General features: G+C 40.1%; 1 protein-coding gene across 1 annotated transcript in view; it reads left to right on the forward strand.

Annotated features, from left to right (window-relative positions):
• ADGRD1 (adhesion G protein-coupled receptor D1) overlaps positions 1-26,152 on the forward strand; it is a 158,489-nt gene that overhangs the window by 80,544 nt on the left and 51,793 nt on the right. Inside the window, 3 exon segments of the mRNA XM_054173241.1 lie at positions 6,703-6,776; positions 8,922-9,045; positions 24,034-24,137. Coding sequence (XP_054029216.1) covers positions 6,703-6,776; positions 8,922-9,045; positions 24,034-24,137 — 302 coding nt within the window.

A 26,152-nucleotide genomic window follows, 5' to 3' on the forward strand; every position in this document is an offset into this window, starting at 1 on the left:
GGCTCTCTGCAAGCACTTCTGTCAATAACATGCAGGAAAGAAACTAGTCCTTGCTTGCTCTCTTATTCAACTTGCTGAAATTCAGAGGCAAGAAAACTTGCCCCAGGTATTTCAGTATCAATGACTTAACTTTGGACTCCTTAGTCCATTCTTAGGTGTCTAAATCACTTGCACGTTTAGAGGGCAGTGTACATATATATTTTTTGCTTACATATGGATATGACTGTTTAACTGTGAGGACATATCAAAACCAGCTGATTGTTATACTGCTAATTGCTTAAATGAGACTATTTTTATATAGGGAGAGAGCATTAATGTTTTCACTTTGTCATTCTCTGCACCAGAACTGTGCTTTAAAGGACAGAAGACATCATTTTTTTCACTTAAGCATTAGGCCCTTTTTTGCTAGAAATCATCAGTTCAAGCCTGTGTTTATTGGTGTTTACATAAGCAAAGGCTGCCATTCCAAGTTCTGCTTCTCACTGACTGGCATTTAAGATTTTTGAACATCAAATATTTACTGGTGTCACTTGGTTGCTGCCCAAATTGAATTTCAAAGGTCCTTATCCTGCAGTTTCTGTTAGTACATGCTTTCCATTGAAATCAGCTCCACACATCTCTGGTGAAAAGTAACCACCTTCTTTCTGTGGCTATTTTTCAACCTTCCTGCTCTTTTCATTTATGACCATGATTTTCCACAATGTTGTGAGCATTATTAATCCAGATTGCAGTCAATGGGAGTCTGGTATGGTTTTGCACTGCAGTACTGCATCTTAAATAGTGTTGGATTCCAAGCTGAAACATTTTGGCATGTAAATACTTGTCACTGCCCAGTATTTACAAATACACACAAAACCCTCATCGTGCCCATATACATCCAGACCAAAGAGAATGAAAAATGGGAGAAATGTATTGTTACTTATTTGTGGTCTTTGAAACTGTGGAATGTATGAAGGCATCTATAGAAGATATGTGGCTTAGTGAGGCTGAGGAAGGCACTTTGTGATCCAAAGTTCCTAAGTCCAAGTCTCAGCACCGCCCTACTGATGCTGTGCTCTTTTAACTGTTGGAACTTCTTATGTTAGGGTGGGAATTTTCTAGCTATAAAATTAAAGGAAAGCCATTTGGGAGCTGTGCATGTCTGTTTTGGGAGACTATAATTTAATTTAAAGGTTGCAGCCAGTTTCCATTGCCAAAATTGCAGCTTTCCTCAAGAAGTGCCCCAAACCAGAGAGAAGAGCTATTCCTCTTTTAATTTTGTCATTATATTGTACTTAGAGTGCATTCAGCAATCACTACCCCAGCTTTTCTAGGTGCCATGAAGCTTATCTGTGCTATAAGCAGGTAATGGAATGCATCAAAGAGACAGGCTGTAGAAAGATGAGGACCAAGGAATACTTCCTATTTGTGTAGGTGATAAGCCACTGCTTTACAGATGCACCATGCCTGACAGCCCACACTGAGCTCTGCAAGTGGTCAGATGTTGTTTTGGCAGCCGTTGGATGAAGCCCCTTGTTTGGTGCCACAAGAAAGGTGGTATCCTGTTAAGAGGATGGCACTTTTATTTAAAGGGATGGACTTGCTAGTCTAAGGAAAAATAGAAAGATCTTCTGATGCTGTACACATTCAGAAACAATATTTATACATTTTTTTCTGTGCACAATAATTAAAAAAAAAGTACCATGAAAATGTCCTCATCAATTTCCTCTTCCTTTTCTTTCTGTCTTTATAAAAATGCTATCCAGTAGAGCAGCCAAGACATTTTTCAGTCTGTTGCTTATGAATTTTCTCATTGCTTCTTTTTTTTTCATTTGTTCTCACACTGCTTGCCTGATACAGCAGCTGTTAAATGGAGCACTCTGAAAACTGGGGAAGGTTATTGGTGTAGCATTTGACTAGCAACATTTTTGGAGGAAAAACCTGATGCAATGACAATTGCTAACCTCAGGTAAAGGAAGGACCAAACCCAATCCATATTCTACTACATATGGCAACCTTTTCTGATTTCGAGTGCCTTTAGTAGCCTCTGATATTTCACACTTTTTCCCCCTTTATATTGTTTGCTGTCACAGCTTTTCACCTTTGTGATATCATGGCTTTAAAAAAAAATAAATAGTAACTGTATGCTTGTACCATTAGGAAGCACATTCAGTCAGCTTTCAGGCTGACCCTGTGGGAGCCTACAGCATTTTGCTGGTTGGTTCAGTAAGTGTGTGTTGGCACAGCTCTCTTGAAAACAATGAAACAACTAGAGGTCTGCCTTTTATGCAGAACACATTATAATTCCCTATTCATAAGCTAACTTTTTTTTTTTTTGTACAATTTTTACCTTGTTTTGGGTATAATGTTTACCTTTTTCTTTCCCCCCCCCCCCCTTTTTTTTTTCCATTACATATGCTAGTTACATCTTAGGGTGAATCAGTCAAGAAGACTCTAAATTAATGTATTTGGGTGATCTAAGCCCTAGGTCTTTCTCACAGCTTGGAAGAAAACAGCCAATATAGTCACTGCAGAAATAGATGATCTTTCTTTCTTTCTCTTTCTTTTTGTCTGCCTTGTTCAAGGGAAATGAGCAGAAGAACATAACTTAGTTTTGCTTGACTAGGTAATTAGAAATAGATCATATAAAGTGGACATAAACCATGTGAATAAACCATGTGGCCTGGACAGGCCTCGTTAACAGTCAGGATGGCACTGTAAGGACAGGAAATCCTGAAATCAAAAGCCTAATTCCTGTCTCTAACTTAATCTGTAAGCCAGAATTAAAGATGCCTTTGATTCGTTCACCTGTAAGAATATTATGGTGGGATTGTGAACTACATAATGTGCAACCATACTAACGAGAGGTTTGTTTGTCTTAGTCCCTTTTACCACCATCCTCATAATAATCTATGGTGTTCTTGGAGGATGAGTAGATAAGGTTTCAAAGACTCTGAACTAAACAAAATGCTGTGTTTTGTAAACTGAGTCAAGTGAACTCCAGATTGAATGTAATAGGGTAAATTCTCAACTTCTTTGGATTAGAGGAAACCCAACACACTGAGTTTAGAACAATGGCAAATCTGACCAATAGGTTTGTCATTCTTCACACTGAAAAAAATTCATATTGAATTAGAATGTGCACACCCTCCTCCCTTGGTGGCCACCACTATGTAGCTAAATGTTTGCTTTTAAAATTCAGGGGAGGAGAGGAGAAACGAGCTAATCTCATAAAGGTTCACCCCACCCTCTGTTTGGCTTCCCTTCCTTGGCAAGCCTTCCCAGCAGCAGCTGGATGGCCGTTTTTCTTCTGCAATTGTGTTCATGACATTTCCTGCAACTAGGTTTTCTTGAAGGTTTCCAGCAGTGCTTTCAGCCCCCACCTCCCTTTTTTTGGCCTCTTCACCCACTAACCATGGCCTTGTGCCTAGTTCCCAGCAGTATAAGAACTGTATCCCCATCGCACACCCGTGCATATCCTCTGTATGCTCTCAACACATAAAATGAATTTCTGTGGTTTTCTTCTAAGTCTGACTAATTTACTGAGATGAGAGTCAGTGGTTAGTGTAAGGGATGCTGAGCAGCCATGACATAAACACAGACAGTCCTTCCTTGAGATACCCACTCCATCAGACAGAGTTTGCACTATTTCTCAGTGACAGGAGGTTGTTTTCCTCTTTTAATGTAATTATTTTCTGAAGAGGCTGCATGAACCCCTCTCCAAGCAAAAGAACTAGTATAAAGAACCTAGATGATGCCAGATCCTGAAGTACTTAGCATGCTGGTACCTTCCCTCTTCATACTACTGAAAGCTGCATAAATTGTCCTTTCACTGGCTTTTATAAACACTCAAGTGACTTAATCTTTTAGTGTAAAAGCCAACTTGTGTATTAAGCTTTCTGTTATCAATGTCACTAAATCAATATCCTCAGTGCTACAGGATGCAAGTCACATATAAGGTGTCACACATAGTTTAATTTAAGAAATACAATATTGAGGTGCAGTCAGTTCATATTTCACAGATTAGAGAGTACTTTGAAGTAGAGCTGTTGAAGATCAGAGAGGATTTATCTCTCATTGCATCCAGTTTCTTATATATTGGGGGAAGTATCTATCCTAATGACCATCTTGTCATTGAATTTCAGTGAAGTATAAGAAGATGAGAATTTTATGTAGTTACCATAAATGGCTCTGAAAAGCCTTGCGAGGCTAATGTTGTGTATGTTAAAAATGAGAGACATTCTTTAAGAGAAGCAAATAGGCAGATGGGTATGGACCCTTCTTCTATACACATTATTTATTATTCTTTTTCCATGTGGGTATGCACGTGCACTTCTGGACAGCTCAGAGACGGTATAGACTCACTGATGTATTTCTTTCTCTAATGGACGACATCTGTGTTTAAAGATGGGCAAACCCAATAATTTGTCCCTTGCTAGAGATGCTTAATCGAGAATAAAGCATACATCTGGGATTTATTTGTGTAAAAAGATATACAACTGGTCTTCTTCCAACCTGACCCTGTGCTGCCCTTTCCATTTAGTGTACAAAGAATCAAGATGTATCTAGAAATAGCTTACAAATCAGAAATTACAGTTATTGTACAATCTTATCTGTTGTAGAGCAGATCTTTCTGTTTTTCCTCTCTCTATTTTTAGCTACTGTTTGTCTGTCATAGTAGTGAAGTCATTTGTAGTACAAACTATGGATTCTTTAAATTGCTTATCTCAGGAAGGCTATAGACAGGATGGACATAACATTATTAGGGGTAATGGTACTTGCCCTTGCTGCTGGTAAAACAGAATGAACTCTACCAACAAAACTTTAAATTAACTGAAGTTGCAGAAGGCAGTTTGCCAGCCATAGGTTGTGGATCATTAGTCTTCTGCAGTTTCAAGAGTACTGCGATGGACAAGAAGTGGGATTAAGGGAGAGAAGCAGTTTCTGAAAAGCACCTCATACTTCATATTGTGATGTAGGAGGTGTGCAGGAGCCCTGCTTTTGTTATAGGTGAGGCTGGTGAGGGGGCACTTTCTAAAATGAACAGAAGGTTCAGAATTGATGGATCTAGCAAGGAACAGTTTGCTCCAGAAGCCTCGTACGGAGCCTTCACAGGGCAGACAGCAATGGGGAAGAGCTTTCATAAACCAGGAAGAACTCCTCTGTGTTAATTAATGTCATATACTTGGGTTTACTACATCTGTAGCTACAGCTGGAAAGAAAGTTGGAGAAGATTGGAGGTGGAATCAGTAAGGTATTTCCTGATGATGAGGATCAAGAGTCTTGTCCCTTTCTCACTTCCCAGTGTAGTGCACTTAGGAGAGCATGAGGTTTTACTGTTTGATTTGCTCCTCTCATGGAAGAAGGATGCATGATGTCAAAGGGAAAGACAGAGAATGTCAGCAGGTAAGTGACAGCCTTTCTTTTTCTGTGAGTACTTGACCTGGAGTTGAAGATATTTCCATGATGAGCTGGTTGAGTCAAGGAACTGGAGATTTTGTCCAGGGATGTTGCTCTAGCAGATAAGAAAATTCCATTTATGCTATCCAGTGCTGTGAGTTAAGAAGTAAATGTCCTTATCTACAGCATAGATACTTGAAGTGTGTGGAAATCCAGTATGTGTGTGTCAGTGTCCTGGGTTAGGCAGAAATGTTTTGTTATCGCTAGTAAATAAGGAGGAAACTGTGCTACCTTGTGCCTGGTACTTGTTGTTCAACCTGTGGGAGAGGAGAAAGAAAATTGCATCATGGACTTGCACTTGGTTGAGTTTCAGCAGTGAGCTTTTCTCCTTCTTTCTCTAAACCAATGAAAGCAGTACTTGGTTGTCTTTTGCCTTGATGGTGGCATTGTTGCAGTCATCTGAGGGCTGTTAATTCATCAGTGATTTGTTTAGATCGCAGACTCTTGTAATTAAAAAAATGTCTTCAGGTAGGGTCTAACACAATGTGAACTTTGGGGATTTATGTATTACAACGGTTTGAACAGATCCTATAAGCCCCTCTAGTTTGCATATTTTGTCTACCACAAACTATTACTTCACACCAATCTAATTTGAAATATTTTTGTCATTGAGCTGGTGTAACAGAATGGAGATTGGGGTTTCAAAACTTCCTGAAAGGAGGAGGTTAAGGTAGTGGCTAAATCTGTTTATGGAAGATAGAAATAGTGTCATTATAATGGTAAGGTGTGTTACAGTAAAACTTGGAATTATGGCATTGCTCCTTCAGTTTGATTGTATGTTTTAAAATAAGCACTCTTGTGGAAAGAAAATGGCTGTGAGCTGGTCATTGCAGTGCACACATATTTCAGAGATACTAATCCTAAAATGTGAGATTTTTATTACCCAGTGAGCACAAAACCCAATGTAGCCAAATCGATGCTGAAGAAAAACACCCCAATCCTGCAAAAATTAACACATATATGTATGCTTATGCACAATAAATAATCCTGGCTTGCTATTTACTTAGATGGGACATGGGTTTCTCACTCAAAGTGGCAAGACTTTAATCCCAGTGTGAAAAATTAAGGCTGAGTACCAGCCTTTGCAAGTGTGGAGATGGTGTTACAGCTACAAAGGCTGACAAAATTTGTTTTCAGTTACGGTGTGTTAATCTAGAATAAGTCTATTGAAGTTATTGCAGCAATGAGAATTTAAAGTAGTTGAATAGCAGAATTTAGTCATTTTTAAACAGTCCTTCAGGGTGTCTATTTTCTTTCTTGCAGACTCCCAGACAATACAGCCAGGCACTAAATAAGAGTAACAGAGTTCATCTTTACTGTGCATTTCTGGACTATAGGTATGTTATGTAACTTCAAATTCTTTAACTTGTTTTAAACAAATCACATTCACTTTGTGATGCTATGTATTACCTGTATTGTTCTTGTTCTCTCTTTCATTCATGGAAATAGTTAATGAAATGGAGCCACTGGTTTACAAAAAGACCAGTCTGATAGTAGCTTCTTATCTGACTAGATCTCAGGAAGAAGTTCTTCACTACAAGAGTGGCGAGACTCTGTAATAGGCTGCCCAGGGAGGCTGTGGATGCCGTCTCCTTGGGGGTGCTCAAGACCAGGTTGGATGAGGCCTTGAGCAGCTGAATCTGGTTAAGAGGTGCCCCTGCCCATGGCTGGGAGGTTGGAGTAGATGATCTCTAAGGTCCTTTCCAGCTTAAGCCATTCCATGATCATTAATAGGAGACCTTATATTCACAGTCCCTGTAAATGGTAGATACTTGAGAAACTGAAACATTTTGGAATCAAAACTGCAGGCAAACACAAGTCATGCTTATCTGGGTTTATGAATATGTCCACTTGGGCAGATGCTTAGATGTTTTAAGATGGCAAACCTCCAGCAGCGCCATTGTTTCAGCTGGATCTGTTGCCGTGTCATAACATCATGTGAGATCAATATTTCAGAGCTGTGAATTTTGGCCAACACATGGAATGGAGAAATATGCCCCTGAATGCAAATTAGAATAAAAGGGAAATAACTATCACATCAAATTTCACCCAGAAAATAGGAACTGTGGAAAAGCAGTGGTTTCTTTTAGCTCTATTTCATCTGCTTTTGATTTCTAAAAGTACTGCTTTTGCTGAATTAATTGAAATAGAATACAAAGAGTGAATTCTGAATTTCAGAAGGATTAACAGTTTTTGAGCTGTAATGTTATAAAGCCTAATTGATGTAGCAATGGCCCACAAAGCCATGATCCCCCCTATCCCACATGTACATGGGAAGGTCACTGTCATTATTTTATTGAAGCTTTGTTTCAAGCATGTTGAACTGTCCCAGCTGTTGGCAGTTTCTCGTTGCTATGGTTACTCACAAATTACCATAAATTAGAAACAGATTTTACTGAGGCTTATTAATATGGTTGGGACATTGTTCCTGTACTGTTTTCCACTGGGGCTTGGGCCCTTGAGGCTCTGCCTCAGGATGGAAACTGAAATATGAAATCTGCCCTTCCAAATAAGTTTTGTTTGTGTCAAGATGGTTTTATTCCCTAGTGCGAGGTAGTTAAAAAGTAAGCACTTGGTTTCTGACCTACAACAGTCTCTCTTTGAGAACTCAAGGAGATCCCAAAGGACAGAGAGAGAGTTGAGGTAATACCTATCTTTAAAATAAGCATTGAGAAAATTCAATTTAGCTTCAGGACCTAGAATAATATAAAAAGTAATAAAAGGTTAAGCAGGCAGCTTAGCTGGATGACCTGCAATGTCTGAGCCCATGAAAAGATGTGTGTCTGTGGCTCTTGTGTCCCGACTCCACTGCGGAGCTGTGATAGCACAGAGGCTTCTGGGTTTGCCTGGCTCCAAGCAGAAGCAGACTCATGAAGATCACTTCCCTGTGCAGCCCTGGGACAGGCCACATAGCCAGCCCAGATATATATACTCAGTGGACAAGGAACTGCTCTCGCTACTCCTGAAGATGGAGTGACCAAAAAGCAATTGATGTGGTTGGGTGGCTAGAAATCACAGTCAGTCAGTCTGAATGACTTGTTTTGGCAGGGGGAGTGGGACAGTGAGTAAAGGAGAGGCAGCAGATATGACATGCTGTCTTTTTTGACTTTGCAAAATTATTACTTGTCTGATTTCATAGTTCCCAGAATGTAGAAATTTGGGTCTAGATGAAAAGCTATGAATGGGTTGCATAATATAAAAGAAAAAAATTGTAGTGATTGTTCATTGGTTCTGAAATTGGAAAGATTTCTCTAGAGGCATTCATAGGGATGTAGAGATCTGCTCTGGGCCTTGTTCCAGTCAATAGTTTCCTTAACTATTTTCGTGATGGAATTGAGAAGCCCCCAGCAGTGTTTGTGGATGCTCCAGCCTGAGATGGCTTTCAAACTTTTTTATCTCCTGTGTAGCACAATGCATGTCAAATTAACCTGATAAGATGCATTCTAATCGAGATCATGTTCCACTTCTTGTGTGCTTTGCAGCAACGGAACTGGCGTTTGGTCTAATGAAGGCTGTGTGCGTGAGAGTGGGGACCTCAACTACTCAGTGTGTCTTTGTAACCACCTCACCAACTTTGCCATCCTGATGCAAGTGGTGCCTCTGAAGGTGAGATTAAGCAAAGGAATAAATCTTTCTGTTAAAAATGCTGCATAGATACGTCAGTTTCATCCTCACACCGCATCAGCAAGTGATTTGAACTGGGCTAGTTTTTTGTCCAACTCAGATTTATTCCACATCCTGCTTTCTGGGGTGATGTTTTGTTACTTCTTGATTATATATTTTTTTAAAAAAGCTTTTGGGAACTGAAATGGAGCATGAAATGAAATGCATTTGTGATAGGTGGCAATTGTCTGTCTTTATTCTCACACTTTTGACATGATTTCTTAGAGGACTAGACAGAAAAATACACCGGAGGACATTATACAGATGACCCTGGCTTTTATGGTTTGTTTTTAAGGCAGAGACAGCTGAGGTGTGGCTATTTAAGGGTTTTGATAACTAGACGTGTGGAATATGAACAGCCAAGTTTGAAGTCTGTGTGATGCAAGGTCTGCTGCCATCTGGCCCCTACCAGCTTTCCAAGTGCCTCCCTAGTGCTGTTTCCTCACCTTGTTGCCAATCAGGGGCTTGTGTAGAAGGAGCATAAGAAAGAAAATGATGCTTTAGAGTTTAGTGAGCCCCTTGTCTATAGAATTCTCTATGCTCAGTTCCTTTGGCCAAAGTGTTATTAAGCAAGCCTTGTTTAAGCTGCAATAGGACACCTTCCCTGTTTAATCAGGACCTTACACTTGCTATTCTTCCCTGGTTTGAGATGAAGCTTTGATGGCAAATGGGTTGCTCTCCTCACTTGACATGTTCTTCTCTTTGTTGATGCCTCAGAATGCCTTGAGATATCCTCAGAGGAAGAGCAGAGTGTCTGCTCCTTGCAGGTGAAGTGCTGGTTTATACTTACCAAAGAACTCCCTTTACAAAGTCAGTGCCATGCAAGGCCTAGCCCCTATCCTGGACAGCAGCAGACAGACACCACTGTCATAAGCATGAGACATATTTATTTTTACTGATTTATTTGGGCATTTTAATATCAGGAAGTGTCCAATGGAGGTAGTGATGAAAGCTTGCTTGGACAACTCTCTATTAATAAATAATGAATGTATAATAGAAATAATTTGTAAACCATAATTTTTAGTGCAATGTATGCTAATTGTCTATCAATTTATACTCTCTGGCACATTCTCAGCTTTCTACAAACACCATTGGGATAATATAAATTAACAGACTGCAGAAGAGCTTCAGTAGGACAGAAGGAGTTTTTACCTCTTTCACCTAAAACCCTATTGCTGAACAGAAAAAAAAAATGAAGGAAATCCTTTAAAATTTGTGGCAGAAAAAGTGAAATGCTGAAAGGGGATGAGTATTCCCAGCTTAGGGCCCATGCACTGTGGGTACAAATCCATGATAATTTGAAATGCTTGCCGGAGCTTTCAAGGGAGGATTGTGCAGACAAGATAGAAAACATGCATTGATTTCTGACCTCTTAAAGGTTAGGTAAAAACAATATTTGCATGCACTTCAATTGGCAGAATTTCTAAATGCATTGTAGCATGGAGAAATTTGCACTTTCTGGTCTGCAAAGCAATGAACCTGAACTATACCTTGATAGGACTGCTTTGCTCTGCTCTCCCAACACCTGCGCAAATCCAGTCTAGAAATAAGGTGGAAATGAGAATGGGCCCATGTGGGATCTCGGGTGCTATTGCTGCTGACAAGCCAGTGAAGGAAGTTATCCCTTCAATGTGCTTCAATTCTCTTGCTCACCTGTTTTGTAGTCTCTCTCAGCATTAATCAGAAAATCTCATCCCAAGCCTCTAACCAACATATACCCGTTACATTTTCTGTTTGGGATTATCTTATGCTAGTAAATTTTCTGACCAGTAAAAATAAATAAATATCTTCATTTTGTAACTGGCATGAAGTTAATATTCAAGCAAAAAGAAGCTGCCTGACTTTGGAATGGAATGGAATGGAATGGAATGGAATGGAATGGAATGGAATGGAATGGAATAGAATAGAATAGAATAGACCAGACCAGACCAGACCAGACCAGACCAGGTTGGAAGAGACCTTCAAGATCATCGTGTCCAACCTATCATCCAACCCACCTAATCAACTAAACCATGCAACCAAGCACCCTATCAAGTCTCCTCCTGAACACCTCCCATAGAATAGTATAGAATTGACCTGGTCAGAAGAGATCTTTGAGCTATACAAGCAGACAATACTCAACTACAAATTCCTAGAAGTTGCAATAGAGCTTTCTGAATCAGCTAAACAGTTGGAAACTTCTCCCAGGCATCCTTGCAACCCCATTAAGTAAATGTTAAAAGGTTGTGGATTTTAAACACATATGTGTGTTTATTCACCAAGTTCTCAAATTCATGAGCCACACTTCAAAATGCCCAAATAAATCATAGAATCAATAAGGTTGGAGATCATCAAGGAGAGATCACCCCTTGGCACACTAGACTGTCGATGCTCTAAGAAATTGTTGCAATGATATTATATTTGATCTTGAGCTTTTGTATTTTTCTTCTCATAAATGGAGTTAACAGATAATAAGTGATAAGAAAAAGAGCAGGTGGGAGTATGCAATTGCCCACATTTGAGCAGTTCTATTTATACAACTATTATATAGCTGTGGCTGTATAAATAGAACTGGATGAAATTTTTCCACATGAAGACTGCTTTTGACAGAACACCTATTTTTTTTCGGTCTAGTTCCTGTCTCTTACAAAAAGGGATCTGCTTTTCATGAGAAAAATGTAAATGGGTTGATGGAAAAGGATTGCCTGAAAACTGGGATGGGGAGTGTTCATCAAGAGCTGTATTTTCTTACAAAAAAGTGAATTCATTTTTCATGGGAATTCTTCATGGGTGTTTTATACTTCCATTCTCCTATGGAAAATGCTATTTTCCTTTCTCTCCATCGTATGCATAAATGCAGCTCTTAGAGTGGTAAGAACAGGCAAACACCCTCTCAAAGGGCACCATAACAGCTTTTAACCTAAGGCACCAGGAAGTAGAACTATAAAAGTAAGGTACTGGGCCTTGCAGAAAGGCAGGCAGATGCATAGAAAACAATGAATAAATAAAAGAGAGAAGAGGATACTGACAAGTCTAAGGGGATGTAATACAAACCAGTATTTATGCATCACCTTGAGACCTGGGAGAACACTGCTGAAATGGAAATCCATGACCTCTTGAGACCAGTTTGGTGCAGGAAGTGTTCTGACTCTCTCTGGTCCTCTTAACGACATTGATTTTCTTTATACTTGAAAGGACCCACAAAATATAAGCTTTCCATTAAAGAGACATTGAAGGTTTTACAGAATTAGCTGTTCACAACCAGAGAGTGTGGCACATTCTCTGAATTCAGAAAAAGACAAGGTGTCTCTAAGCAACAAATACTGAATATAAGTGACTTTCCTCAGAAATATCTTGCCCCATAAATACTTGTGGTGAGCATTCCTACAGACCAGAGAGCTAAGCTTGTGTGACAACTCTTTGTCAAGGATGATGACTTCCCCCCCCCCCCCCCATTTTGCACTAAATTTGAGCAGGAATCTCCTTGCTTAACTCTATCTCTTTGTTCTTTCACAAGATTAAATCAAGCTTTTTTCCCACTTAGAGAACAATAACATGATCCAGACCTTGAGAACATTGATGCATTTTGACCCTGCCCCAGTGCCTCCCTCCCTGCTGATATTGGTCCAGCTCATTTTCACACCTTCACCAATACCCAGCAGATCTTTCTGTATGTTTGCACAGTTTGTGCATTTCTTGTGGGCATAAAATGCCTTTATAGTTTACCAAGATTCTTTATCATGTACTTTTGTTATAAGGCACAGAACTATGCTAATACTTTATGCACCTTGGGCAGGAATTACAATGCCTCACATGGTTTTAATTTTGTTTCACAAAAATAGAATTGTAGGATATCTTGCATCTCCAGTACTTGAAGTACTGTGAGATGAGGAATGCTGGCAATTTTTTAGACATTTATGGAGCAGAATGTCATGTGGGTCTAATTTCCAAGGATCATAGAAATGCAAGAAAGTTTTTTAGGATCAAACTGCAAGTTCTTCATTTCTTTCCCCCTTGATCTTTACTCAAAACAGGTTAGATTAATTCACTCACTATTCTACTGTATGCCAGCTGCAAGTAGTCTCCAGAGACTGAAATGTGCTGAGATGAAAAAGAATTTTTATTCCAATATTTCAGAGAAACAAATTGGGGAAAAAAAAAAAAAAAAGAGATCATAAAGAAAAAATTGAAATTCTGGAATTTTAACTTCAGTGTGACAAAAGAAACCTCCTCTCCAATATTGGTGTACTGTACAGCAGTGTGTGAAGAGAAAGAACTTTGAATGTTGTGAATTAACAAAACCCAAGCCCAGATGACATGTGTATTTCAACGCCACTCCAGATTTTATATTGGCTTTGGCAAGAGCATGAGCGCACTAAAGGGGCAATGATCGTGGAGGAAGGCTACGAACAACACTGCTGCTGAGCTTAAGATCCATATGTGCAGTTTAGCTTCTTTCAGTGGTGCAGGGCATTAGCAGTTGTAACAAGTTTATTTCAGGAATGAAATAACCATCTTGGAAAAACTTATGACCATGTGGTGCTCAGATGTCAGCCTGGCACTGACCTGTTAGCCTGCTGATGGATTGGCCCATGTGGAATGCTGAAATTATTTGTGTCTTTATCACTCTGCTGTCATGTCTGTATCATGGCTGGCCCAAATTTATGCTTGCTTGCTGAGATTCATTTATCATGCTGCTTTTAACTTGAGAAATGATAGCCTTTATTTGGAGTTTTGGAGATTAGTGATCATCAACTGGTTTAAATGAGTAAGTAAGTTAACTGAAGGTAAAACGTGACCAAAGATGAACAGAATGTTCCTGAAGGGACGTGTTCGGCTCTTGATTGCCTTTATGCAATTGCATGGATGAAGTCAAGGTAAATTGAGATGTCTTTTCACAGCTCTGATCAAATTTCTAAGACTGAGGATTTTACAATTCCATCTCCCCAACAAAAGAGATTGCTGGGACTTTCAAGGTAGTTGTGAAAATATCAGTTAACACGTGTAACCCTCCTGTTGGAAACTCGTTGGTCTGATCAAACTTCTCTTTCTGTTGGGGAAGACTGAGGTGGAGTAGAAAAGTCTCTCAGAGCAAATCATTACAAAGGTTGCAGTCTTGAGGGTATATGTCTGACCTCCTCCTTGCTTCATCCACAGAAAGTATTCCAGCTTTTGCTTCATCTGGTGCAGATGGAACAAACCCATACTGCCAGCTGCCCTGCAATGTTATAGTTAGGGAGACAATGGTGCATTAATACAGCTGCAGGAGGAAAAATAAATAATCCATTTAGTCTGACGTGTTTACACTGGCTTATGTTTGCTTCTTCTGGAGAAGGTCCAAGCAGAGGGCACCCAGGGTGATGTGCTCCCTGTGGTGGTTTTCTCGTAGTACTGCAGTACAACAGTTCTCCACTGCGCTGCAGGCTTGAACCTGGGTAGGAGCAGCAGAGGATAGAAGATGAGATGTTCCTTCTGGTAGGCATCCTCTGCTGGCACACAGCCTGGGGAGATCTCAACCTGCAATGCCACCTCCTGCACCCAGCACCCATCGATACCTCCCACTGGAGGGGAAAGGACTGGTGGAGAGGTCTCATTCCTCGGGTGGGAGGAACAGATGATATCAGGAGATGTGAGCACAGTCAGACAGAGGAATGTCATAAGGTGCTTCCTAAACAGCAGAAAACAAACCAATGTGAAATAAGCCTCATTTCAAAAGCACTCCATAGAAAAGTCAGATGCTATTATTTTATTTTGGTCAGCTTTGCTTCCTCTCATCAGTCAGTGGGACCCTGTGCTCCTGCCAGGAAACGTGCCAGCCATCTGGCAGTTTTTATTTTTATAGTGATCCAACAACTACAAAGCATGCCAGGCTATTTGTACCATCTGCCACATAACTGTCATTTCAGCAAAGGGATGGTGGACACCTGGGGACCCAGAGTTCAAAAATTCTTTTAAAGGGGCAATCATTGTCTCCCGTAGGAAAACTAAGTGTGAGGCTTGGATGCCCATCCCCAAAGGAACCAATACAGGGCACGACTGTAATATTGATGGCTCCTAGATCATTCTCTGAAATAGTTTGGTTGTGCATTTGGGTTTTTTCCCTTCTATTTCCCTCCTTTGTTGTCTTTTCCAGCTGTGAGGGTATAAAACTGACTGCTGCAATGTTCACATGTGGATGGGCATTTCCAGCAAAGTAATAGTGTCATGCAATCTGCGGCAGAAATTGTTCCGCTTTTTAAACACATTTTCTGCATTTCTAAAGCTAGAAATGACTTTGTTTTTCATCTTTTTTGTAGCTCTCTCGTTCCATAATTCAGGAGGGAGAATCAATCAATATGTTCCAAGGTGCCCACCAATGGGACTGAAAGCGGAGAATTGTTTATAAAGGGGGGGGGGGGGGGGGGGAAAAAAATTAAAATGTCTGCTCTTGCAGCTGGAGCTATAGAGACAACCGATAGCATCTGCAGGGAGCCCAGAATTTTGAAGAGGCTTGGGGATTTGTCTGTGAGGTTCTATTTCCTAAAGGAAGGACATCCCAAATTTCTTCTTTGGGCCAATACATGTCTTTTTATTTCATTTTTCACTGTTGCAACATAGTTTGACAGCAAGTGTCGACCAAGTATGCTTGACCAAATCCAACCTGCACCCATGTTTGAGTTCATAAAGGCTGTTTTGAAAATGTTCTCACATTGTGAAGTGTTTTACAAAGAAGAGGGGTAGGTGTGTGATTTTTAAGACTAGAACATTGCATACCCAAATCTAATAACGCTGTTATTACCCAACCACTGCAGCCAGAGAGCATTTAAAAAGCAGTTTGTAATGTTAACCTTTTTTTTTTTCCTGATTTTTTTTTTTCCCAACCAGATTATATGCTCTAATAAGACAATGAAATGGAATTAATGTGACATTCTCTGATTTCTGCTGTTTTGTAATTTTAATGTAATTACTTTTCTCAGCGTGCTTTTCATTGCTAGGAACGTCAAATGAATAACGCCTGAGTCCAGTCATTTTTCTTTTGTGTTGCGTGTTTAAAAATTGGAGAGGCATTGAAATATTTTTGGTCATTGTTTATGACCATTGACACTTCATTTCACTGAAGAGATCTCCACAGACAGTTTAGATAGCCCTTACCCATCAGATGAACAAAGATAAAGCAGCCTATGTGTTTACTCTAGCAGTGCGGTGTGAACTTTCTTTGCTCTTTCTCACTCCGTCCATCTCCCCCCTCTCCTTTTTGTTGCAGTGAATGTTGTCCCTGAGGAAGAACACATCTCACTATGTGTTCACAGTGTGATTGTGCATCATAGTTCTTTTTGTCCTTACTATACTCATCTTTCCTGAAAACTGAGCATTAATCTTGATTTTTAACTCCAAGCCATTGTTCATTCTTTTGGTATTCCATTCCTGTGCCAGTACAGCTCTGTGGAGTTTGATGGGAGGAAGTGGGAGACTTTCTGTTTCTGTCCTTAATCCCATAGCATTACATGGCAAAACTTGGAGCAATGTTGCAAGACACTAAACCCCTCAAATTCCTTGGAGAATTGTTTGGCAGTTACTGGATTTCACTCAGCAGAGGAGAACAAAATAAGACTTTTTATTTCGGAAAAGCACAAATATTTAAGAGTGCTGTAATGGTCAAAAGAACTCTTTTGTTTTTGAGAAGGATGAAACAGGACTCTATTTTAATCAGAATACTTAACAAAATAACACAGACTTCCTTCCTATGGTGAAAATGAAAGCACTGAGCCACTTGGCAGCTAGGTCTTGCTGACTAAAGGATTTCCCCATGCACTATAAAAATGTTATGATACTGCACCTTTATCCCTCACTGTTCTTTGTTGAATATCTTTAAATGTAGTCATTCTGTACTCCTGAGTTCAGTGTGCATTGGCCTTTTATGCCCTTTCTCCCCAAAACATAGTGCAGGGGAAATTCAGGGCTGGCTACCTGAAGACTCGGCTGAGGTTCAAGCCACAGCTAGCTGCAGTCCTAAATCCAAATGGACATTTCTGAATCAAAGCCCAAGCCCTGCATAAGAGCGGTAGACATACTAATTTTCATTGAATTTTACTGGGAGCTGGTTATTTAATTATCCTCAACTGCTCTGAAAATCTCAGTGTCTGGCAAGAGACCATCATTTCTCTGCCTGCAAGAGCCTGGTGGACCCACACTGGGTTTTATTCTCCTCACAGCCCTCTCTGATGGACTTCAGTTTGCTGTTAATTGGAGAACAGGATGAGTCTGCTCTTGCTGGAACAGAAAGTAGAGAACAGATGTACAAGTCTTAGGTGTATTGGCAAAAGTAGCTCCTTCAGTTTCACAGAGGATAATCTGCTGTAAATACAGCATTTAGCATTTCCTGAGAAACAGGGCAAGTCTTAGGTCTGAAATTAAGGCAGAAAAAAACCCAAACAGCTTTGTGCTATGCAGAGATATGAGGAAGAATTTGCAAATATCTTCTTCTTCTTCTTTTTTTTTTTTTAATCCTCAAACTTCATTATGATTTGGTACTGCTTCACAACTTGAGTCCTTCCTCCCTGCCATGCTTCCTTCAGGCTTCATTTGAACTGAAAACTTGCTGTGTGTGATTTGTAATGAGCAGCTTACCTACTGTTTGATAAGATCTTGCCCAGAACTGCTTTAAAAGATGACGTGGGCTTTAAAAAGCACTAATTAATATCTTGGCAAAGATAGTTGGAAAATTCTAAATTTTTCATGTCACAGTGAAGTTTTAAATAAGCAGCCACCAGGCTGGACTGGCTGTAGGAAAATGTGTCTTTAATCCCCCAAAGCCCCTTTTGTAGCACTTTTATTGCTGATCCCTAGGAGCTGTGGAGTTAATAGAGAATGGGAACTCAAAAGGAGTTCTGCTGTAAATGGCTGATAAAGGTGATTGCACTGCAAAATGTGACTCTCAGAGCTCTTTTTTTTGCTCTAAACTCACAGTATCTGGTACATTGTGTCTTGAGAAAAGAAGCCTCTGAATCATGTTAGAGCCTTTTTCCGCCCCCTGTCAGTAATGATTGTGCAGAGCCATTAGGTATAGCCCCACCAAAATCGCTCTTGTGATCTCAGTGAGCTGACTGAGCCTCCTGAACTAAACACAGACGTTAATTTGAAAAAGCCATAATGTTATGTACCTAACAAAGTGCTTGGCAAGCTGAAGGAAAACAGAGATTTGTATTGTTATTATTATTTAATATATAAATAAAGGCCTCACTGGACTGAAATTGAATTTCAGCAGCCTTTCTGGAGGCAATTAAAACCATTAGCTTCATCAGCCAAGGCCAGCGTTTTAATGTCTCTGAAACACTCAGGCTGCCAAAGTTAATTATTCATCCTTTTCCTAATTGGATTCAGATTGCATTTTAAAGGTGCAGCTTCAGTAGGGTTGGTTGAGCCATAATTTTTCACCCCTACCTCTCCTCCCTTCCCTCTCTGCAAGAAATGTCTCATAAGATATTGTTTCAAGCCTTTTCAGAGAGATTTGAGAGAGGATTTCAGCCCAGGCAAACAGCTCATTGCCTTGTGGCAGATCTGAGTCAGTTTGATAAACAGGGTGAAACCCAAATACCACTCTCAGTAAATTAATGATGGGAATGTTTCTTTCAGATGGAAAGCTGACCAAAAGGGATACTAAAATATAACTTACTCTTACATTTATACTTGGGGCAAAAAACAATTGACACGTCTTAAATTCCTAGTAAAGGAATAACTTCGGGTTCATAAAATGCATAGGGTATATAAGCACATGAAAAAATATCATATTCTGTGTTCTACTGGTAAGCAGCACTGAAATACAAACGATAGGTGTGATGTAGTTCTTTGATTGCAGGGCTCATTTAAGATTGAAGCATTTTCTCAATCAAGAACTTGTATTTATTTTTTTTTGGAAGAGGATGCATTGCTTTTCAGATAGGAGATTTCAAAGGCTGTTTAGACAATGAAATTACTGCTTTTGGTGGCTGAATGGTGAAGTTGTAATTTGGTACATGGACAAGCTCTTTCAGCATCAGCTGACAAACTTTAAGTGTTTGAACTATGTCTGATGTGTTGCCTCTAAAAGCAGTCATAGACATTTTGCTGTATGTAAAGATGTCAGTTGCAGATTAGTACTTTGACAAAATGATACTTCCTCTGGAGAAAACCAAAAGTACCTCTTTGCAAAGCAGAAAGTGCGCTATCAACTGCCTGAGAGATGAATAATGAGCAAAGAAGGACAGGAGTGCAAATGTCACACGAAAGAAGGTGACATCTGGAAAGAGACATTGAGCGTAGAGAGCCTTTTGTTGCCCACACAGATCCTCTGATCTGACCAGTTGCTATTTAATGTTCCTGCAGCCCATCTAGCTTTTTGCTGGGTTATTATGCTGTGCGGTATATACAGCTGCTCATTAATATTACATAAATAAGTAGGTTTTCTGTTCTAGGTACAGATCAAACAACTTTTTCCTGCGCAGCCTACTGAACAAGTCTTTCAGCCTCCAAAGACCTCTGCCAGATACTTCAGAGATAAAAAGTGCCATCCCATTGTAATATATTTTCATCTTCCTGAGCAATTATTTTGAAATAGATGAATTAGTTGTCACTCATTTTCTTGTTATTAACATTATAAGGGGAAAATATATGTGTATATATATACACACACACACGTACACACACACACACACATATATATATATGTGTGTGTGTGTGTGTGTGTGTGTGTGTATATATTTGGAGTCTGAATTGGTATTTTTCCAGGATAATTTCTCAGGCCATCCAGTTGCCTGTGAGTTTCCAAAATACAAATGTTGAGCAATGTACTAACTTCTTTTATGAGGGAGAACAGGGCTAACACAATAGACTGTGACATCGCAGATGGGTGTAACTACTGGACCCATCAGCCTTTTGTCCATGCTGTTAATGACACTTTCAAAGTAAAGGGTGCTACAGCCTAAACTAAAAGGGTGGAGATTTATATGGAGTATGAATTTTTTATTTGACTGTTTGTCAAAGCTGAAACTAAGAAACATTTGTCTTTTAGTGTTCATGATTACTAGCACTCATGACTGCGTGAGCTCTTTTCCTCACTTTTCAGCTTGCTGCAGGGTAAGAGAATGAATACATAAACTCAAAGAAGCAAAACCTTTAAGGAGAAAAGAATGATTTTAATGTAGATTGGGACAAGTGTGAGAATCAGGCTCGTGGGACTACTTCACAGATTGCTCAGTGTTTTATTTGGTACTTTTTAATGCTATTTTCTTTAGTAAGAGCATTACAGCCTAATTAGCATTTTTGTGCTGACTACGAGATCATCCCAAATTACTCTCTCATAGTCCACATCACGCACGAAGCCTGAAATTTTTCAAGAGGACAAACTGAGGCAAGATGAAATCAGAGCAGTGCAATTAATAGGAAATGGTTTCTTAATTGATGATGCACAATGCTTTGACACTCCAGGTATTTCTTAAAAATTCTGTGTGCTTGTTATCCCTTACAGTGTGAGTACAGACACGCTACATCCAGCTGAGCTTAACAGCTGGGTTGTGAGTAGTTAGTACAGACCTGAAATTTTAAATACAGGTTTGCTCCTCTCCCATACATATACCTGTATTTAGGAATGAGGCTTCACACCCTGGAAATAATTTCAGGCCTGTTTTCTCATGCTGTATCCTTCCCCCTGCAATTTGTATCACCCACAGGAACGGAGCTTCTATGAACAGGGACTGCTCTCTTGCACTTCTCGAACTCAACAGTTCAATTTGAGAACCCCTGTCAGGCTTCAACTTTCCCTTAAGAGAATAGAATAAACCAGGTTGGAAGAGATCTTCAAGATCATCATGTCCAACCCATCATCCAACACCATCTAATCAACTAGATTAGATTAGCACCCCATCAAGCCTCCTCCTAAATACCTCCAATGATGGCGACTCCACCACCTCCCCGGGCAGCACATTCCAATGGGCAATCACTCTCTCTAAGAAGATTTTCTTCCTAACATCCAGTCTAAACCTCCCCTGGCACAGCTTGAGACTGTGTCCTCTTGTTCTGGTGCTGCTTGCCTGGGAGAAGAGACCAGCCCCTGCCTATCCACAACCTCCCTTCAGGTAGCTGTAGAGAGCAATAAGGTCTCCTCTGAGCCTCCTCTTCTCCAGGCTAAGCAACCCCAGCTTCCTCAGCCTCTCCTCATAGGGCTTGTGTTCCAAACCCCTCACCAATAAACACACAGTGATTCAAAACTACTTACGGGCTTTCTATCTCTCATGCCAGGTAGGGTGAGAATATGAACTGCAGTAAGGTTGCTTTTGCTTTTGCTACAGTGAGGTTGCTTTTGAAACAGTTGTTACCACAAGTAGGTATTGATTTGAGAGTGTCATTCTTGAAGCATCATCAGATTTTGGTTGGGTTTACCAGAGCAAGACCAGTTCCCAGTTCATAGATGTGAGGACCTATGTAGGTTATTTTAGGTCTGAATGAGTCTTCTACAGTTTGTTTATAAGAGATTATTTTTTTCCTTTTGGTTTCTAAGTAAATCAGGATCTACTTGGGAGAATTTGATTGTTTACAAGAGATTATTTTTTTCCTTTTTTTTTTTTCCTTTTTTTTTTTTTTGTTTCTAAGTAAATCAGGTTCATGCTTTGTCTTGCTCTGCAGGGGCTTCTGGAGGCAAGCTGAACTAATAGCTAGAGAAAGACTTTCTTAGAGGCATCTTAGTTATGATAGAAATTAGTTCTATCTTCTCTTGGGTTACTTCAGAAAAAAACCAAAGGCTTTGATTTTTTTGCCTTTTCCACTAGATGGACCCCCTGCATCTTCTTTCCTTTACCGACCTTACCCACCTTTGCCAACACCAACACTGTGACAGACCACTGTCAATCTACGTGAGCAATGAACAGCTTTGACCTCTGTAGGGAACATTTTATGGCTGCAGGTGTTGGGAGTGAAAGGAGTGGAAGAAAGCCCTGAACCGCTGAGAAATACTGTTGGAGAGTGCTTTGAAGCTCAAAAAGCTCCCTCAGCTTTCCTCCTTTCACAGCAGAACTCCAAGATGCCTGTAGCAGGAGAATGGGATGTGTATTCGAGCAATCAAGAAATAGGTCCACGCATTTGAGGTCTTTTCCAACTTTACTGTTTCTATGATTCTATGATTTGGGACAGGAGTATCCCTGATGACAAAATAATTTCTAAATTGCCCAATTAACTGTAGAAGTAATTCCTGTTTCATGGATAATCTGTGAAGAATGGCTATACATGGCTTCTCTGGGGGATGAGGGTAGGAATTATATGGACCTTTGAAGCTTGTTCAGCATACAGAACCTCTTTTGTTTCTGCAACCGATGCTATCCAAGCCAGGGAAAAGAAATGTGTCTTTGGCTGAAAGAGAAGAAAGACTAAAGAGCTGCATCATATTTCCTAGGAACAGTAACACCATAGCAACAGTTGTCTTTCAATGCTGCTGCTGCTGCATTGCTTAATAGTTCTCAGATTGCTGAGTGATCCACAATCTATTCTGCTGTTCCACTGCACGTGAGCCGAAACTGCTCACAGATTAATGACAAGAAAAAAAATACAAATAAAACACACCAGTTTTGTCTGTATTAAAAAGAGATACTTATTTAATTATTTTTTTTTCTCCTCAGAACAGCATGGCATGCTATTTCTCTCCTTTAAAATATTTTTTAGGGGGAAGTTTATTGGTAGAACTGGCAGTGATAGTGGATAAATACTTTGTTTGGGGAATTTCTAGTGCTCTGTGAAAAATAATAGAAAATTCCAAACTGTGAGAAAGAATTATTTTTTTATTAGATAGCTTTTGTATGGAAAAAAAAAAGGGGGGGGGGGGAGGAAAATATGTTGTTCCTTCCAGTATTTTTAAGACTGAATAACTATTCTGAATGAGCTTTTAGCTAGAAGTTTATGGCAAATAGACATTGAAATGAAACCCTATTTCAAGCACCAAAATTAAAACTTTTTGATTGACTCTATATACATACATATATATATATATATATTCAGCTGTTCAGTTTATGAAAATGTCAGCTCTTTCCAAATTCAGGTCAGGAAAAAATGCTTGAAAATTCTTCTGAGATGAGAAAGCCTTTTCCTGCTTAGCTCTATTCTACTTATTATATATTCATACTGCCTGGCTCCCTTTGTTGGGTGTGTCTTCATTTTTTTGGCCATTCATTATGGGAATTTGCATGGAAAATTAAAGTACACTTTCTGTTTAACTTAGGATGAGTGGTCAAAACACACTGTCCCTTCCCCATTGAACCTGTCCAGGTTTTAACCTGGTGGTGGATGCTATGAAGTTACAGATTGAACGCTCATGAAAATTGAATAACTTGTATAAAAGGTGCTTATAGGTTAGAATAGAGGCTGAGACAAAGAGCTTACACTCTGACTGCTCATGCTGGGTCTTGTCCGTGGTTTTCCATTCTGTAGATGTCAGTCCAGCTCCTTTAACAGGCACTGAAAACATGATACATTAAACAAAACAAGTGGGCTATAAATGGCCTGTGATTTATGGGTCATCTCGGTTTGTCAGTTTTCACTGCTGTGAAGCACTTCTGGTATTTGCACAACGATGTAAATTATTGCAGCATGAGAGCATTAGCAAAGAGCCCTGCGAGCTGTGAAAGATCCCATCGCTGACATTGTTTGTGCAGCCCAATAAACTGCTCAGATTTCAGGCTTGAGGATATCACAGCAGCAGAGAAAGTGACTGATTTATGAAATCAAAGAGGGAACCAAAATGCCAGGGGGCATGTGGATGCCCCGGCTGTGTGACTGAGTTTGGAGTTGGCTCTTCATTTCCAATGTTAGAAACAGCCTCAAATGGTTGTGATCATCAGCTTAGATATGGGTGGATGGATTAGGAAATGCAGTGTGCAGAGGGGCTGACCTGTGGTTCTATAGTATAATAAATGCATTAAGTTTTTGTTTTGTTTTGTTTTGCTTTGTGTACAGCTAACGAGAGAACACCAGGTGGCCCTCTCCTCCATCACTTATATTGGCTGTGCTCTGTCCATCTTCTGCCTGACGATCACGCTGGTCACATTTGCTATCTTGTCGTGAGTAATTTTAACTTAATACCTGCTGAGCAACTGTCATGCAGAAAAGCAAGCAGTGCATTTCAGGCCACTGGTTAGGATCCCTTCGGGTGCTCAGGATAAAACAAAGGCTATTAATTCTGTCACCTTCCTTGCTTAGACTCTGTATGTGTATTTGTAACGGTTGGTTATTTCTACATCATTTTAATTTCCTGAAATGGGGTGTCTTAATATAGCTAGCTATTTCCATTCTATGAGGGATTACTGGATTTTGTTTTTAACCTCTCCCCATGTCTCACTGTAGTTCAGACATCTTTCATGGAGGCTGTAGGAGGGCTTGGTCTGGAGCTTAAAGGAATATCAAACAAGGACTGCGAAATCCCTTTGCCCCACTACATATATTTTTGGATTGTTTGGAGAGTACAGTCAGTACTTTGTGCTTTTCAACTGTCTTGTATGTAAGGCAGTGTGTTCACAAAGATATTCCCAGTAAGGAAGGCTTGGGCAACTTTAACTTCCTCACTTTTCTTTTTTAAATTCAGCTTCTATGCAATTACATCATATATCCAACATTTATTTTCAAGTATCTTGCTGTTCTCTGCTAGGATAGTTTTCTAATGTGTTGGTTTAGTAAGATGAAGGATGCTAAAGGCAGTGTGAAATTGACTCCATGGCTTATGTTTAAATCCTCTGGATCACTCCATCCTCTTGGCTGTTACACAGCAGCCCCTTCAAGGGCTCTCTGCACTGGAAAGGTTTCTGTCATGGGGCACTTAGGGTCTTTATGTCTGTTTATATTCCAGTACTGACAACTGAGTTTGAGGTTTCTGTCTAAATAGGAAACAGAAAACCTAACAAAGGGTTAAGTAACTTGTCTGAGGTCATGCAGCAGATCAGGAGCACAGCAAGGAATAGGATTCTCCTCTCCTTTAGCACACTAAACTATGTTCTTCCTACTCATGAGTTCAATTTTTGATTTCTGTGCCTAAGCATGTCTTTTGGACATCCTGTTAAGAGGCCAGTTTCTAGGAAAAAGGACTTGCTGAAACCTAGTAAACTGATTGCAACGTTTGTTTGTTCCAAGCCCTGTATTATTTCCAAGTCTCAAGATCTGTGTTGGTCATAGTTGGATTAAGTGTGTAACGCATGGCAAAATCCACTCGAAATAAATCCAACATCTGCCTATCTGGCATTGCACTGTTGGCATGTTTAGGCTGAAGGGAATGATCTGCTCCATTTCTGTCTGAGTCCAAAACTGAATGTTACAGTCTTTAGAAAGTGAAAAAAAGCAAAAAAGCAAAAGGAGATGGCATTGCTGCAGAGGGGCTGAGAACTCCTCAAGAAACCAGAGGCAAGCAGAGTACTTGGAAAGAGAGCTTTGGACCCAGCTGACTGTCACAGGGTTACATACCCCACCTACATACAGGATCATTCAAACTGCCAATTAGACAATTTGATTAGGTTTTCACTGGAGAGCAGGGCCTCATTAAACAGCCAAAGTGAAATTTTGCAATGTAGTGTTAGATGACCATGAAGTAAGTGGAGAGGAATCTGGCAAGTATCTTTGCTACTCCACATACTGGCAACGGCAGCCACTTCCCAGGGGGACGGTCCTGGGTAACGATGTTCCAGTTTGCAGCTACGTGAGGTTCCTTATTAGAAAGCCACTGGCACCAGGCAGTGCAACTTGTCTCTGGATTACTTGCAGGACATCAATACTTCCTGTCTCCTTCTTCACTCCTTTCTAATGGATCACTAGCTACAGCAGTGCTGGAGTAGCAAGGCTGACACCAAGCCATCATCTGTGTCATCCAGTTTGTGTCATCCCACTGTGGGGACACATGTGATGTGTCACCAGTGGTTGCAGAAGTCATCACCATCCAGCATGATACCACAAAAAGATGAGAGTGCTTACTGTTGTGTGGATTATGCACTGCCACACAGCCAAAGAAATGGTCTCCTGAAATGATGGTAGTAGGGGCTGGCAGGCAGAGTGGATGGAAACAGAGAATCTGTTATCACTAGCACTGTTTTTT

This window comes from Dryobates pubescens, chromosome 25 (assembly GCF_014839835.1).
Source record: "Dryobates pubescens isolate bDryPub1 chromosome 25, bDryPub1.pri, whole genome shotgun sequence".
In the NCBI taxonomy this organism is placed as follows: domain Eukaryota; kingdom Metazoa; phylum Chordata; class Aves; order Piciformes; family Picidae; genus Dryobates; species Dryobates pubescens.